At 41.3% G+C, this 17,720-nt stretch overlaps 1 protein-coding gene across 9 annotated transcripts in view; it reads right to left on the reverse strand.

Moving 5' to 3' along the window:
- Nucleotides 1-16,527, reverse strand: part of LOC108047440 (nucleolysin TIA-1) — a 97,477-nt gene extending 80,950 nt beyond the window's left edge. Inside the window, exons 1-2 of one of the 9 annotated variants that reach the window (XM_044458588.1) lie at nucleotides 16,466-16,527; nucleotides 15,125-15,865 (exon numbers count right to left, since the gene is read on the reverse strand). In XM_044458588.1, the coding sequence (XP_044314523.1) occupies nucleotides 15,125-15,416 (292 nt within the window). In that variant the 5' untranslated portion in view covers nucleotides 15,417-15,865; nucleotides 16,466-16,527. Of the gene's footprint in view, nucleotides 1-15,124 lie in introns of all 9 variants that reach the window. The other 8 variants (XM_044458583.1, XM_044458584.1, XM_044458587.1 and 5 more) reach the window with 8 other exon arrangements.
- Nucleotides 16,528-17,720: the final 1,193 nt, after the last annotated feature.

The raw sequence follows: 17,720 nt of genomic DNA on the forward strand, positions 1-17,720 counted from the left end.
GGCCCAATTACAAACGCCCGACCGGCAGAGATGCCGGGCTGATTGCATGTCTGCCTGCCATTTGAGGCCAACGAAAAAAGAGTCCGGGTGAGAAAAACTAGTGCAGAGTAGGGAAAAAACCAAAAAAAAAAAGGAGGAAAAGATGTCGATGTCGATGCCGATGCCGATGCCACCATTCATTATCCGCCGCCCCCGATCTCCGGAGCAGGCAACACTTGAGCCGGGCCCTTTCAATAAATAATATAATAATAATCCAATCATATTGTTACATCCGCGACTGCCAGTCATCAGGTTCAGTTCGCAAAAGGGGCTGTGGAAATTCCAGCTGCAGTGTCTGTTCGCCCAGAGCTGTCCGGATCAAGCTACTTTGTTCTTGCGCTTCCGCCGTGATGCTTCCGTCGCCTGTCCACCCGGAGTCCAGAATTCACAATCCACTGACAGCCAGCTAATATGCGTCCCGCCGGCGCAGCGGAAATTGCAAGCCAAGCCATGGAGTTCGGCGGAAAGCCAAGGGGGGGGAGTGGGGAGGGGAGTCAAGGGGAGGGGGGAATCAGGATGCGGACAGAGACTAAGCAGCTTAAAGGCGCATCATCGATGCCAACGCTTCCAGCTGGAGATTTATCGTCCTGTTCGGGCTCAGTTTGGTTTTGCCACGTGAGATGTTTGGTCCGAGGATGCTTTGCGTTGCCCAGGGACACGTTGCTTTTAATTCGAGTGGCAGCCACAAGATGCAGGCGAATGGATAGCGAATGGAAGAATGCATCTATTAGCCAAATTGTTTTCTCGTTTCCACGCATTCAGATTAAGTCGCTTAAGAGGTTGGATTTCATTTCATGAGAGTAGTGGCATATGGAATGGTATTTTTATAATGAATACTATAAGAGATTTTCTATTACTTGACCTTTGTTTGGGTATTTCATTTGAGTACTTCCCCAGAAAAAAGGTAGTACAGTCAAAGTTTAAGAATGGAAATTAATCTTTTACATGAAATTTCAAATAAATCTATATGAAAGCAGAGCATTTGTTTAAATTGTATATTCAACCATTTTCTTTGAATGGACTTAGAAAACAGAACAATGAATGTGGTCATATAATATATATGAAACTAAAGATGCAAATGCTTTTATAATATGGTCCTGCTATAAAATAATTTTATAAATTCCATAAGTCAATACTCGAGAGACCATTGTTAGTCCCTATTTAATTATAAAGCTGGCCGCTATCAGCAGCATTGTACCACATTAATTTAGGTCATTTGACTCCACATTTTGCAGCCTGCAATTTCAGATTGCGATCGGCTTTAGGCCCCCCATACCGCGAGTATGTGCCTATTTATTTATGCCAAGGGAAGTATCAGATTTACTGCAGCCGCTTGCCAAATGGCTGAGCCAAAAGCAGCATCCATTATCATCAGCGGCAGCCAAGCATTACGGCCTCGGCTCAACTGAACTGGCTTTAATGTCATTGGGAAGGCGCCGCTGATTTGTCAACTCGCAGACCCACGGCCCACTCGCAATTCTGATAATGGTCTAGCTCTCAACGATTTCCTTCCTGCGAATTTTGCCTCCGCGGCAAGGTGAAAATTGCAAATTACAGCCGAGCAAATAAAGCAGGCGGCATAGACCTACGTGGGAACTTTGGAAATTACCAAAGGAATGAGCCGGGCTTCGCCCTAAACCAAATTGAATTCAGTGCTTTGATGGCAAACGACATTGCCATTGCCCCCCCGCCCATCAAGAATTCGCGGGGGCGGACATTTTTTAGCTGCGGCATTTCAAAGAAATTGTCATGACAAATTGAAACAATTTCTTTGGCTTTTGTGGCTTGCCAGCATAGGAAAACCCGAAAACATTTTATGCAATAAATTAAAAAATTTGCGTACAATGCCGCCGGGTTGCTTCGACTTCTCGGCATTTGTTTGCCGTTTAATGGAGCGTGTGCGAGACCCCAAAGAACCCGACACGAAATTTCAAATTGAGTGATTTTTGAGAGGGAAGATTGGTCGTAGAGTGATGTGTTTAATTGCATTTGTCATTGGACTTGACTAATGTATGGTCATGACATTCCCCGAATTGGCAATAAATACAATTCGAGCTGCGAAACGCCCCAGCCCCACATAAAAGTCAGGACTGGCAAATATCTTATTTCCAATTCCGAGCAATTGTCAACGCAAATGTCTCAACTTGGGCGCTAAGCGTCCAGCTCTCGTTCCCTGCCATCCCTGTCACTTTCGCTCCGTCCGGACAATGCGCAAAATTCCAGGAATGTCGACCCGTAGACATCACCAAGACATTGGTATAATACAAATGTGGGGCTTCGCCCCCCAAAAGGACGAAACAAAAACGAAGAAGGAACAGGCAATGGTCACACGGCACAAGACATTTAATGTAAACGTTTTGTCGACAAATGTCAAATGGCCACTCCAACGGACAACTGGAAACCGACAAATGGGGTGGAAGGGACCCACCCACCGAGTGCTCCCCGAAATTAATTCGATTTAATGCTCACCTTAGTGCCACGGTCAGGCGGATTAAGCAACAAAATCAATGATAATTTGCCAGGGCAATGAATAAGAGAACAAAGGCTTCCCTAACAAGTTCATTTCATTACGGAAATGAAAATGGCATAATTAAATGTTAACGATGCTGTCAGTGGTGGTCTCCGAGTTGCCCTTTTATTTTGCTTCTTGGCGCCCCCGGGTGCATCCACGTGCCCGAATAAATCAAATTTGCGGCTTTGCCAACTCACCGTCACGACCTTCAAAATTACCGACTTCCAATCATGCTTTTTCGGCTCCCTTTTTTTTGGCAAATGAAGTCTCGGTCGAGACGGCTGGCTTACCTGCAAAGTAAATAAAAGCGAGGGAGCACGATGAGCATTAAGTGTGGTTTAAAAAATAATCATAAAAAGTGCGCACAGTTTCATTAGCCGCATTCATAAGGCATTAAAAACGACGGCGGGATATCAATTTGGCCAGACACGAGACCCATTAACACCGACTTGCACCCACACATGCCTCCAAGGTCTCCTGCTAAATAGAAAATATGAAGCACGAAAATTAAAAAGGCCAGCCACGCCTCCGTTTTCTTTTCTTGGCCGCCCCGCCATTAAAGTGTAAATCCTGCCAAGGCATCGAAAATGAAGAGATTCCCCCAGCGACGCCTTGCAACATTATGATCACCACTCGCACACATGTATGCTGAAATAATTTTTATGATTATTTCTTCCTTCCGCTGCTGGTTCATCCCCAGACCAGAAACTCAGACCAGGAACCCAGACCAGAAATCAGACCAGACCAAGCCAGACCAGAGCTCAGCTCAGTTCAGCTGCTAAAAGTATTTCTGCTGCGCTCCTCCATTTTTCTCGTGCGCCATTTAAGTGAGCCAGAGCTAGGACCACACAGCCCCTGAATCCGCCTCTGAATCTGACTCTGTCCAGATAAGCACAGTGGAAATAAACATTACGAGTGGCCCTGCAGCCTGAATCTTTGTGGGAGCTGCTCAGATTACGCAATGATCGTCCAGGCATTAGCCATAAAGGCTTTGTACTTTGTCTGAAGGTTGCAGGCTATTCTGCTATTTGAAAGCTGACTGCGATTGACTAGGAAAACGTTTAGAATATTTTTAAAATTATATCAGCTGAATTAAGGCTTCCTACACAATAAACACTTCTTACAATTTTACATTTTATAAATTAATCTCTTAGATTATAAGCAACAATTAGATATTGATTCTTTCAAGACAGTAATTTTGATCGAATGATTGTTTTAAAGGGTTTGTTCAATTATATTTATTATTTACTTACTACTTTTTATTCTTTGTTCATTATTTGGGCTTTTCTTTTTGCTGTCATTCAATTGCTTATACCCTAATATATAGAGCTTATCTATTTGGAAACTTTTTTACAAATAAACTATGTGTTTTTTTTTTACCTATTAATTTATAGAACATCCAAAACCCCAATCAAATATACTAATTTTCTGTGTACACACTTGAGGGCTGATAGCAAATCAGGCATCATTTCGGCTAATTAAATACTTATTCTATGCCATTTCGGTGAACACCTAAACTGATAATTCTCAAAGCCCTTCTAGGGTTTCGCCGCTGTTTGTTCGACCACATTTGCCGCCCGCCAACATCCAACTTTGCTTCACGGTGCCAAATGTTTGCCTTCGCGTGGCTTCCCCACTGGCTGCGATATGGAATTCCTTGGATTAAATGTTATGTTGGCATTATATTTCTTTCTCTTTACGCCCCTGCCTGTGTGTGTGTGTATGTGTGTGTTGGTAACGCATGCTGGGCCGTAATGTCTTCATCCTTGTGGCAGGGATGTGGCATTGTTGTTGCTGCTGCACTAATAGCTGCGCCCACAAAAGTAGACTTGACTTTTTGGAGCGGCTAAAATAGAGCAGAGCCGAGTTAAGTAAATAATGCCAACACATGTAATACATCAAGGCGCGTGTGTCCGTCGGTGTTTATTTATGATGTGGCTGTATGTGGCTGGAGTTTGGGGGATGGCTTTAAGAATCTGGGCATTCAATTTGTGTGGCCTGCGTCTCCGTCTTTCCCGGGCCATTTCATTTAATTTAAAAGCAAATGAAAAAATAGCAAAAATTGCCAGAGCATATAGAAGAAAGTATAATAATATTAAAGCGTTTTTTGCGACATAGAACTAAGCACTTGTAAATCCCCATGGAGGATGTGCCATCAAGTTAGTCTCAAACACAAACACACGCACACCCGCTGCACTTTTATCCACATGCAAACATGAGTGAGCTTCCACCCCGGCCATGGATATGCATATATGTGCGAGTACGTATGTATATAGGCGAGTGTAAGTGTATGTGAATGTGTGTGTGGCCAAACTCATAGGAACTTATGCATAAGTGACATTAAGAAAAAGCTCTTCAAATGCAAGAGAAACACTTTGGCCACCGCCACCGCAGCCGACAAGGAAAATAGGAAAAACCAAGTAAAAGTTTTCTCAGCTGAAAGCATCACAGAAAAAGAGGAGAGAAAATATATGACAGGAAGAAGGAGGAGCAGCAGGAGGAGCAGGAGGAGGATGGCGGGAATCCGGCTGGCATGCAGCAGCCAAATGAACGCAAACTTTCGGCGGCATTAGGGATATGGCAGCGTCTCTGGCGAAGGATATGCAATCATCATGCGGATTTCCATAAGCAGCCAGCGAGCAGCGAGTCGAAGGCAAATAGAAAACCAACAGAGGACACCACCAGCACATGGGCAAACACACACTGTGCACTCGAGGAAAATCCTGGTCATAGCTAAGGCATTTAGGCAGAATTATTTTAAGGAACTTCGAAGGAAGTACTTAGGTATTTGTCTGCCTCATCGATAAGTAACTATTGCCTGGAAAACAGTTTTCTGTTGATATCCTTTTATATTATAAAATATAAATATTGATAAATGTCTTCCTTACTTTCAGTTATTCTTAGAACATTATCAAAAAATACTACTGATAAATCGACTTCGTTGTGAAAAATATTGTCAGATCTTGTAAAACTACAAAAATTATTGATAAAACCTACAAAATGTTTCGAGTGTAAAGGGAATAGCCCACATACACGCACATTCACATATACTCCTCCTTGTAAGCCGCAACTGGCTTAGCTCAATATCCTTTTTGGTGCAACTTTAAACTATTTTCAATGGCATTTCCGACTGCATCTCCGCTTCGTTTTGACTTTGCCATTGCCTCTCCGCCGGAGTCAAATGTTTGTACAGTCTACAGTCCTGCAATCCGCCCCCATTCCCCGAAAAAAAAGTGCACCCCTTTGGGGATCTTCGTTAAGTGGGTTTGAGCATGGAAAAATTGATAAGTTGCCGGGGATGTACGGTGTGCGTGCTTATTGACATACCTAACTCCGACTCGCCATGACTTCTGCGCTGAAAAGTGCGATGAAAATGTTTAAAGTTTTTCTTTTGAGGACGAAGAAGACATGAGAAAAAGCCACCGCAGATCCTGCAAAGTTTGCAAATTGTTTTCTGCGGCTTCCATTCAACTCCTGGCCGGAGCAACGAATGTGAAACGGTCATGGCAACTGATATTTATAATTAGAGAAAGTTTTTGCAGCCAGCACAAAGCGTGCTCTGAGCGTGGTTTATGCCGGAAACATATCTAAATAATACTGCATTTTCAGGATTAGACGGTTTGGGACTTAAGCCTCAAATTGACTCGGTAAATCCTTTTTTTCCCCTGGCCAGCAGGAAAAGCTTTTAACGTTTGCCATATGAAATTCGGAGTGCAGTTGGCCACAGCCCTCGGCCAAAAGTGGCAAATAAAAAACACCAGGCCAGAGGTGCAGGTTAAAATCGCTCTTTTTGGCCAAGAAAAAAGCTTCTGGTACCTAGCAGTGTCAGCTGGCAACAAACGCAAGTATGCAAAAATAACAGGGAGACACACATCCTGCCGAAAAAGGGCAGCAGTTGCTCTTTTCCGTATCGCCAATTGGCAGTAGTTAGCGGCAGTCGCAAAAAGTGCACTCAGCGAAAAGTCTACATTGGGAATTGAATGATTTTACTTCTGAGGAAAACCCCAAGAAATATTTTGATCCCAAGAGTATTTTTATATTTTACAATAGGTTGATCAAAAATAGGTAAAACAATAACTGCACCATTAATATAAATTTAAATAAGTAAAGAAAATATGATTGTCTTTAGGTTAACATGAAAACCGCATTATATTATGAAGAACATTGTAAACCCTCTAGTAACTTCAGCCTCTTCTGATCTAAATATTATAGGAAAAAAACAAGTAATTTTGTTTTAAATTTCGCCATCTTTCGCTCAGTGTAAAAGGCCGCTCACAAACAAACTCCCACCGAACAATACAAACGCACTTGTCGCCGTTTATTGATTCAATCATTGGAAATGTGTTAAGGTTTTTAAAGCAGTCTCTCTATTTGCTTCAAGTTTTTTGCAGGACACCCCAGCTGGGCACTCCCGCTTGTCCATCCCCTCCCCCCGGTTAACCCTTAACCGACCACCCGCACCCCAAACGACCCCCTTTCCGCTTTCCGGCGAGTTGCCTTTTTGCTGTGTTTGTTTTCTGTTTGCATTTTTTGTTTGTTTCGAGCTCTGCAGCAACTCAACTGTCGACTGTTTGCTTTGCGTTGCTTTAACGCTATTTTCGCTCTGTTTTGTTTTGTTTTGTTAAGCACTTTTGCACAGTTTGTTGTTGCTGGCTGACCCTCCAACACCATTTCCCGCCCCCCTCCCAACCAGTCGTTGATTTTTCCCCATTTTTTTTTTTGGGCCGTAAATTTATGCTAACAGCTCTCCATTGAAAATGCATAAATTTATGTGTTTACACTATGTGCAGGCATTTGCTTTGCGGGTGCGGATGTGCAAAGAGCGGGGGTCTCGGGCACATGTGTTTACTTAGCACTTTTTATGGCCTGGCCAAGCCGGAAACCCATGGCCAGCCCGCAGTCCATGTTTTATTTACCTACAGTTTGTTTTATTTAGCCCAAACTGTTTTTATTTTCGGCTAAGCTCGTTCTCTTTTTGGGCCCCGGAAAACTATGCGAAATTTTATAAATTTTATAAATTATTATTTGCATAAATTGCCGTATTTGCCAGCGCAAGTGAGACCAAAGTCAAACAGAAGTTCGCACGCACAGCTCATAAAACTTAGCTCAAGACTAAACGCTTTTCCCAGCGATCGGCGATGGGAGGTCCGTTCAAAAATTCCATCAACGCCCCAAATGACTTTATGCAAAAGTTTGTCCAGGCATAAAAACGAAGGCAAAGAAGGCCGAAGAGCGGTAGTGCCAAACGAGCAAAACAATGCGGACTCGGCGGCAAAGAAAAGGGTTGAGGAAAAGGACTCACACGTACAATGTGCACGGAGAGAAAATATTTTAGGCCTTTTGTGGAATTTTCTATCCGTCCAAGTATCTAAAAAATTATTTATTTGTTGTTTGCCTGAAGATGGTTTAGATAGATTAATGACAAAATTTAATTATTGTTTTTTCTGACGTAGTCAGTGGTCAAATGTTTAATATATTATCATATTTATCATTATGAAATATTTTTATAAGAACAATTTAAAATAATTTGATTAGGGAAAAGTTCTATTGAATTTCTAAAAAAAATTGTTTGATTTTTTTTCAGCTGAACATATTTTTTTTTAAGTTGCTTAGATATAACAAACTGTATTTTAATATTAGTTCCCTGTGTAACTTGGGTCCCAGCTTGCCGACTGAAGGAGGTACTGTGGCCGATGCATTAAAACGTGCCAAAGTCAGTCAGTGCCCCAGGAAAAACTGAGAAGTGTGAGGACAAAGTCTGGGACGGGCACATAAATGCGAAATAAAAACCATTTGAATGGCAGGCGACACTCAAAATCGATACGAACCGAACTACAGGATGGTCTTGTGTTCAGAGTGTGGCCATGGTGGAGAGGCTGGGCATTGCAAAGTACGAAAATGTAAATGGGTCTCGGCTCTCGAGCCCAAGTGTTCTGTGTGTTTTTGGTATATGGGGCAGCAGCAGTAAAATAGATGGGCATTTAAGATGAGCCAACTTCCCGTTTCGGCCCTCCTTTTCTCAGTCTCTTAATCTACAGTTGCGGTCAGCAGATCAGTTGGCCAAAGTCATTGAAAAGCCATTTAGTAAAATGTTTTTAAATTTTCTTTGTCTGCCAAAATGTTTCTATGTTTTTTGCTTATAAACTCATGTCCGGAACAAAGAAAGAGGCAAGACATTTTCTATAAAATGACTGTATGTTAAATATAGCTATTATAAGCGTTCTTTACTGTAAGTAAAAAAATTCCATGCCTTTTCTTGGGATGCCTTAATTCCAAGAAATGTCTTAAGGGTCCTATAATTATGTTTTAAAATAAATAAGACTTATAGTTTGTACCCTTACTATTTTTCCCGCTGCTGTGGCACTCTTTCTTGGCCAAGCTCTGTAAAACAGTTCACGTCCTTGTCGCTGGGTAATGGAGGACCAGGACCCCAGTCGAGTGGTCGCCTCTTTTTGGCGTTAATGAAAAATGCATGAAATTTAAATTGCGCCAAAGTGTTGACCAGTGGCTGGACCCACACCTTTCCCTTTCCCCTTCCCCATCTCCACCTCCATCCTCACAAATCCGCTTTGCTCGGATGCGATGCGGGCATGAGCAATTTGTTACACCGTGCAACAAGCGAACGATCCGCAGACACTTTTATTACACGGCGCCAGGACGAAAAAAGAGACAGACAAAAAGCGACAAATGCGATGACAAACAATACGAACAACAACAATGACGCCGCTGTCAATTGTCTGAATTTTGAAAACGAAAAGGGAGAAAATAAAAACACTGAAAATCGGAGACTGGGCAAAAAAAAGTGAACCTCATTTTCTATGCCAGTGCCGCTGCCAAATGTCAAATGTCGAATTGAGCAATGAAATGTAAACTTTTCATTTGCAGCCGCCAACAGGAAGCAAAACGAAGAACAAAAGAAATTGCAGTGTAAAAATGGACAGTCAAAAATGTTACCAATCAAATGAAACGTAATCAAACGGAATGAACAAGACAGTGGGGAGACATCAAATCGAGCCACGATTTTTGTGTTTCACCCGCCGACGAGGCCCTTTACTTCCTATTTTTAGATGGAAGTTACGATTTTCAGGTTTTAATATTATCAGGTAATCAGACAATAATCATAATAAAACAAACTCTTCTACATAAACATAGTTTAAAGACAAAAAAATATAATTTTTTGATTGTATGCTTGCGTTGAGTAAATTGATTAAGGTTTAAGACAAAAATGTGGTTTATATGCAGAAAACCATTTAATTTTTTGATTGCATACCTAAGAGTTGTAGTGCTATAATTGCTAAAACCTAGTTAAATCACTTGAATCGTTACTGAAAACCGAAGTAATTATTCGTTTTCTTAGTTACAAAACCACATTGCACGCTCTTACATTTATTTCCTTTATTTAGGGCAATACAACATTAATTCCTTGACACGCTTTTCTTAAACATTTTATCGCATCCTCCACTTTGTACCCAATTCAAGTGGAATTTATTGAGAGTCTTTAAGCACGAGCACTCCACACCACTACCAGTGCGGATGGGAATTCAAATGGCTCACACAGACACTGGCGCATAGCTATGGCCAAAGCTACTCAATTGTAATGGCCGCTGGCATAAAATAAAGCTCACAACGAGGGCGCTCAGAAAACGGCCACGCCCACAAGGCCAACCAACACCTTTTTTATGCGTTTTCATTTGCGAAAGCGGAGAAAATATCTTGCCCACGGGGCGTATTAAAATCAATTCATTTAATTTTGATCAAAGCGAAATAAATCTTTGCGCTTTTTGCTTAATTTCCTTCGTTTTGCCAGAGAGGGAAAATGGAGAAAATCCACAACAACGTCAGTGAGTAATTTGGTATAAGTGTGTGTGTGTGTGGGTGTGTTTGTGTGAGCTGTAAAACGCAAAGTAAGACAAAAAGCACAAGTAACTGAGAAATACCGTAAGCGAAATGAGAAATCATTAGTAAGTAAAAAGCTTGTCAATGTGTGTGTAAGTACAAACACAGACGAACTGAAGATAAAGACACACACACAAAAGGAAAGCGGCGTGTAAAAGTTTTTCCAGCTCCCTGTGATTCTCCTTATCAATGCCAGCGACGGCAACTGAATTAATTTTTCAATTCGCCAAACGAATTCATTGACTTTTTGTGTTCGCCCACACCCATGCACCCACACACCCGCACAACCAGCTCCTTGCACACACACACACATACACACAGTCAAAGATACTGATGCAGACTCCACGTTTCTGCTTGGGTATTAAAATCCTTTAAACAGATTTCATTTCGAACGCTTTGCGGTCGATAAATGCATTTCACTTTGGTGGTTTTTATACCCACACAAACTCACACACACACACACACACAACGTAGCTATTATACGCTTCACATGTGTCTGTGTGTTTCATTTGGCATTGCATACTTTTCGGCTGCTGCTATCCTTTTCGGCTATTCCGCCTTCGCAGCTGACTCTTTCCAATGATTTGCTGGCAAATTACTTTGAGGTGTTGCCTGCTGTCTCTCGCCTCACTTTGCCACTTTTCCCCGCTTTCCCTTGCCTTCCCTGCTGTACAAAAATTGGCAAATTCATTTCCAAAACAAACATTTAGTATGTGTGTTTGTCTGTACGCGGGGGTGAGTGAGTCTGTATGTGTATGTTAGCTGCAAGTGTTGCCAACCAATTTAAAAGTTTTGCTGTCGCCGTCGCCTGAGCGAAAGTAAAGCGCGCCCGCTGTTGTTGTTGCTGCATCGTTTGGGGGCAAGCAAAAACAGCCAAGTGCAGGCGGATCACAGGCAGATGGAGATAATACAGCCAAATACAGTGGAAATTAGCTTAGGGAAATTCCATCACGTTTTGGACAGGAAAACATGTGTTTCTTCTCAAAGAAAGATCTTCAGAAAATATACTGATAGTTAAAATGCAAGGCTCTTATATACTTAACATTTTTCTAAGACTTTGATTTTAAATATTTTTGTTTAGGCTTTGCTTTTCGATCACTAAGAAATTGAATGTCAATCATTTAATGTTTAATGTTGTATTTATTAATAAATAAAACCATTCAAATGCGTTCTCCACACATTTATAATATTTTTTAAATTTGGTTTGTCTAATGCTTAAAACGTCATTTTAATAATTGTATTATTTGTATAACTAAAGCCATATTTAATTAAACCAGAGTGAGTTGCTTCTAGGGTCAGTTATCTCACAAAAAAAATCCACGAAAACGTAGGAAATTTTAAAGTTTAAATTAGAAGGGAAAACGGGCCTAAAGCTAGCTAAATTAAAGGCCAGGATTTTTCAGCATATGGACTTTCAGTTAGGGGTAACTGCCACTGTAGTTGGCCATTATGGAGGTTGATGCTGTTGTGATGCCGTTGCGAAGCTGTGGATGGAACTCTTTCCGCAGCCAACTACTGTGGCACTTGTTGGCTTGGCTGCTGCTGTTGCAGTTGCGACACTTGAGAAACTCGCAGTCGCTGTTTGTTTTTGCAACAGCGGCATGTAGGTGTAACGCGCCCCCCTTTTTGCCCTGTGTATGGGTGGGTGTAAGTGCTGCTCGAAAGTTCATGCACCGTGTGGCACTGCAGCTGTGTGTGTGTGTGCTCACTGCATATATAAATTTATATGCATGTGCCTGTTACGCTCGGCTCCTTTCGCTTTGCCGGCAGTTTGGCCGACTCCCTCGCATTTGAATTGGAAATTCAGCGGCGTGCTTAATTTTCAATTTGCAATCATTTGGCCTGGTAATCAATGTTTGCTTTGTCGGTGTGCGGTTGTCGACTTTTTCTAGTCCTCTGCTAATTAGTAACTAAGTGTGGCTCATCGCAAAGTCGATTGTCCTTCCTTCCTTTTTTCCTATTTGATTCTGTTCACTGGCAAACCATGTTAGAAAGTTCTCCAGTTTTGAGAACAAATTGTAATTGTTGCATAAAATTTTACGAATTTTTTTGGTATACTTTTTACAATGGTAAATACAACTATGCTAAGTAAAGAGATAATTATTTTTAGATTTTAAGAAGATTTACATTTTAATTAACAAATCAGCATTATAGATTAATAAACAGTTCGCTGAAGTAATGTAATCTCTTTAATAACAAATAAAATTGAACCTTTGACTAAACCTATTCGTTGAGAAGTATTTAAAAATATTATAATAATATATTAACATTTTAATTTGCCATATCAATAGTCAGTAATTCTCTCTTTTGAGAGACAAATTAAATATCAATGAAAAACTAATCGGTATGCTAATTTTCATTCAGCAATCAATTGCCTTTGTGCGGCTATCGACTTTTTCTATATCCCTGCTAATTAGTAACTAAGTGCGGCTCATCGCAAAGTCAATTGTCCTGGAAACGACTCTCCATTTTTTTTTGTCCGGTTAACCACTAGTGAATTTGCTCCACTTTCGCACTGCTCATTTCCCTGGGCTTTCCCCCAACGATTTCCCGGGTTTGTAGTAAGCCGCCCCGCATTAAGCCAACTTACACAATGCCCGGAACCGGCAGACTCTTCACTTTCGCCCCGGCTTGCAGCTCCTATTTATGCCCTGCCAGTTGGTGTTGTCTTGTCTAGTAATTTTCTCACACTTTTCCAGCCGCTCATCAACGCTCCGGCGGCCAAAGGGAAAGGCAAACTTCGCAGACTCAAGTGTGGAAATTTTCACTTTTTTGCCATAATTAAATTCATTTTCAAGTTGCTCTTGCTGCCTGGCTTTCGACTCAACGAGAGATGCCACACCGACGCACACTCAACTTTTCACTATTTTTAGTAGAAGTAGACATAGTAGACATTTTCCATTTTTCATTACAGTCCAAAGTCAGGCCGCCAGTCCGCCCGCCAGTCCGCCCGCTTTTCCTCGTTTTCCCTGCCTTCCTCGTTTCATTTTCATGCAGCTTCCTGTGCCGTTGTTTCCGGTTTTATGCCTGCCAGTGTCTATTTGTGTATAGTTTTTGCCATTAGCAACCGTCGTTGTAGTTGTTGTTAAGCTGAAGGAGAAGGGCCTACAAATTGGTGAACAGTCCCAGTTTCTGCCTCTATCCCTGCCTTTGTTTCCAAGTTTCGGCTTAAGTTGTTTTTAAGTTGTAAATCTCTACGGGCATGCAATTTCCCAGCCCCGACCGACAAGGCTGTATCAAATTTTTCATTTGTGGTTAAAAATATGAAAATTGTAACTGATATTTATGCTTGTAATGCCTACGCTTGACATTTTCAGACCGGAGGGGTGGTGTCCACAATAATTCATCTCCGAAATGCGTGTTCGAGTTTTGTTATTTTCGGATTACGTGTGCGAATTTGCCCCCTTGGAATTTTACTCATTCAAAACTGGCCGAAAGTGTGCTTTATTGGAATTTTTGAAATCTACCCCTTGACTTCCGACTGTCTGAGACACGTTTAATTGAATGTGTTGCCAGGATGATTTTGGCCATGTGACGCATACAAATTTCTATAAATATGAAATACTTTGATATCGATTGCCTGAGGCTTTTTTTCGGTTTGAATTGTAATTGTTCAGACTTTGGTTTGAATATATAAGCTGATGTTTTCTCTGCAGAGGTGATGGCTTATTCATGATTTTGATTAAAGCTTTAACGGGATTTATTTTGGCAAGAGGTTTTTAAAAAATTTTTTAACTTTAACTTTTCCTCGTTTTTCATTATCAAATTTATAATTTCTAAAATGTGGAAACAAGTTTAATTGCCAGTGGCAAAAAAATTAAACATTGGCAATTAAAATATTTTTCAGCACAAACAGCATTTCATTAAGATACAACTAATACAATAAATTATGTTTTTGCCATGGCCACGTTTGAATGATTTGCTAACTTTTTAAGCTCTCACAAATCCTGGCATGAAAATGAAACACAATTATATCGCAAAATAAAATTCATTCAATTAAATCCTAGCTAAAAGCCAATCTGAATACGTTTAGAATTGCAAATGACTTTGCTGACGTTTTTTAAATTAATCTAATACTTGATTTATTAATTTTTACATAGTATTAAATTGTTTGCTGGTTTTAAGAATTCCGCTTAAGTGTTTTGGCGATTTAAATGTTGTTTTCTTTTGGGATGTAAAATATTAATTCATTTATAAACAAATTGCGTCTTTCACTTGAACTTTTTATAAGTAATGGAAAGTTATGTTGAATTAAATACTAAATACTATGTTGAATTGATAGACACTTGTCTTTGAGCTTATTTGTTTTGTAAGCAAATTAAGTTTTTCTAACTCTGTTTATCTTCTTTAAAATAATTTGCTTCCTACTTAAAAAAGGTTCTTAGAAGTAAATCACCAGCAAATCACTTTTTGCGTTCAATAAAATATTAATTTTACTAAGAAAACTAGTCGTTAGTTTTTCCAAGGAATCGGCATCCATTGAGAATAAATTATAAGCAGGTTGATGGGAAAAATGACCCCGCAATAAAAACGAGTTCGTTGCCAGCAGCATTCGAAACACGTCTCAGGGGCAAAATGGCAGCGACATTTCTCAATTTATGCAACACCTTTTGCCGGTGGAAATTCCGCCAAAACGTTGGAGGACATTCACCCCGGGAAACTCGCTTTTCCACTCACCTGGCTTGGAGTTGCTGCCCACGAGCTGCTGCTGCTGTTGCTGCTGCGACATTTGCTGCTGCTGCTGTTGCTGCTGCTGCTGCTGCGAGTGCTGCTGCTGGCCATTGTGCTGCAAATGGGCAGCTGTCACCGATTGCTGCTGCTGCTGCTGCTGGGCGGCTGCTGCGGCCGCCGCTGCGGGATGGATGGCCAGCAGCTTCGTTTCCGGCGGCTTGTGCGGACCCATTGTGATCTGCGGGGCACCCATGGCTATGGTCGGTGCTGGCATCATCAGGGTCGACATGGTCAGCATTATTTGCGAGTGAATCTTGGTCGCTGCACTGGGATGGACTCGGACCTGCTCTAAGGGGATGCAAGGGGTTCGGTCTTCGGCTTTGTCTCTATTGATTTGCTGACCCCTCCGCAGGAGCTGAACTCGGTGCCAAAGGTCGTGCGTTAGCCTTTGTCGCCAGCTTTCTCTGGCTCTCGCCTCTGTTTTTTTTCTATATGTACGGAGTGCAAACTTATGAAATATGCTCTTGCCTCGCCTCGCCTCGTCTTTATGTATTTTCACTTTTCGTGCTGGCTGGGTACTCTTTTTTTTATATACTATACATATATATTTATTGGCATAAGTATGGGTATGTGTATTTTTTTCGCCTTTCCTTTATGTTTCGCTTATGTGTTTGTTCAACCGGAAATACACGAACTCAAGCGCACTTGGCTTGTAATATCGTTTCAGGGATTTCCTTCGCCTTCTGCCTGCCAGTAATCGCAAATTATTCTTTCTTTTCTGTTGTGTCTGCTGGCAGCGGAAATTATAAATATTCCTGTCATGCGAGTACTACGAGTTTTGTGCCCCCAGACGTCTTCTGTTTTAATATCAATGTCTGGTATGCAAAATGTCAGGCCAAAAAAAAAATGGAAAATAGGAGGGAAAATAATGAAAATATGTGAGAAAATAACAGGGAATAAGCGCCAAACAAAAAAGTGAAGCCCTGCTCAGCCGCCTCAAAGTCGCTGGCAAAGTTTAAAGGCAGCTCCTGCAATGGCAATTATTTTGCCGGCAGCTTTTGGGGTTTTTGTCGCGCGCGAATTCGGCTGGCAACTTCAGAAGTCAGTGACTGTGAGTGCGTGGATTCACCTCAGTGAAAGTTGTGAAAATGCTAGGAAACTTAAACGTATGCTGCCATCTCATGATCGCTAAACAAAAAATATGCAAGCCCAAGCCCAGAATAATTTGCCACTAGAGGCAATCAGAAGTCAATGTTTCGAACTACGCACGAACCAGGCAGACGAGACCAATCGCACACACAGGATATAATTTACAGGATATACAAAGCGTTCGGTATACGTTCGTACTAGACCGCTGGGCGACGCTTTTCTTACTGAACGCCAGGAGCACACGCATTGGCCAAAATTCGGAGGCGCTGCTGCCACTGCAACGACGGCAGAAAGGCTGCCGATTTTCCTGCTGCCGATTTTCCCGCTGCTGCTGCCGCTGAAATCGCTGCTGCTGCTGCTGTTGCTGCTGCTGCTGCTGCTGTCGCCGATGATGCGTTTCCCTACATTTCTCTTCGGCGGCAAGGGACCTCGGCAAACGTACACGAGGCTGGCTGCCATCGCTGCCTTCGTTCATGAAATATTCACGAATGGCTCGCTCTCACTCGCGCCGCCGTCTCCTTTCTGAGTCCTTGCTCTCCGGGCCTCTCTCCATCCCGCCTCCGCCTCGGAATCCCGGCTGCCTCGTTTCCTCGCTCCGGGCGCCATTCACAAGTTCGGGCGCCTCGTCCTTTCTGGTCCTTTCGGCTCCTTTCGCCGCAGAGCGCAGAATCCTCAATCGGCGAGAGAGAGCAGGCATTTTCGAAAGCGCCAGACACATTTGAAATTGGTTGTGAATCCCGGGGCCTTAGTTTTTGTTTAATAACTTTTTACTTTACTCTAGGAATGTTGAAATATATTTTAATTAAACTAGCATATTAACATAACATATTTATACTAAGAATTACTATCTAATCATCTGTAATTTAAGTAATCAAAAGCGTCGTAACTTGCTGCTCATGGTATTCCAAAGGAACTTCGAAAAAATTCCTTCTCTTGCCTGCCTAATCGAAAATCCCAGTATTTTTATGGCAAGGTATTAAAAACTGTTATACGCAGCCTGCCAAAGCAAATGTTAATAACATCAATACCTTTATATATTTGCTATTTTTAATTAGATAAAGTATCCTTAAAAAAATACTATTAATATATTTTTCTCTGAAAATTAAAAAAAAATAAAATTGTATATAATTAAAAAAATTTTAACAAGAGGATATGTGGTTATTGAGTGAATATATGTATAATGGGATATACTAGCGTATTCTATTGCTTTTATTTTTGCTCTTTAAGGGTTTCCGGCAAAATATTATTTTTAGCTTATAATTTTTTAAGCTCCAAAAATGTTGGATGCTTTTGCATCAACAAGTATTGTTTTTAAACAATTATAGACTAATTTAGTATGCATTTTAAGCTATTAAAAATATTTTTGCAAATACCTTTTTATCTTTACGATAAAAGGGGAAGGTACAGTAGCATCAAACTGAACGATTGTGGTGAGTGTCAGACAGGAAACGTT

The sequence above is a fragment of the Drosophila rhopaloa genome, unplaced genomic scaffold (genome assembly GCF_018152115.1).
Source record: "Drosophila rhopaloa isolate 14029-0021.01 unplaced genomic scaffold, ASM1815211v1 contig_167, whole genome shotgun sequence".
Classification (NCBI taxonomy): Eukaryota; Metazoa; Arthropoda; class Insecta; order Diptera; family Drosophilidae; genus Drosophila; species Drosophila rhopaloa.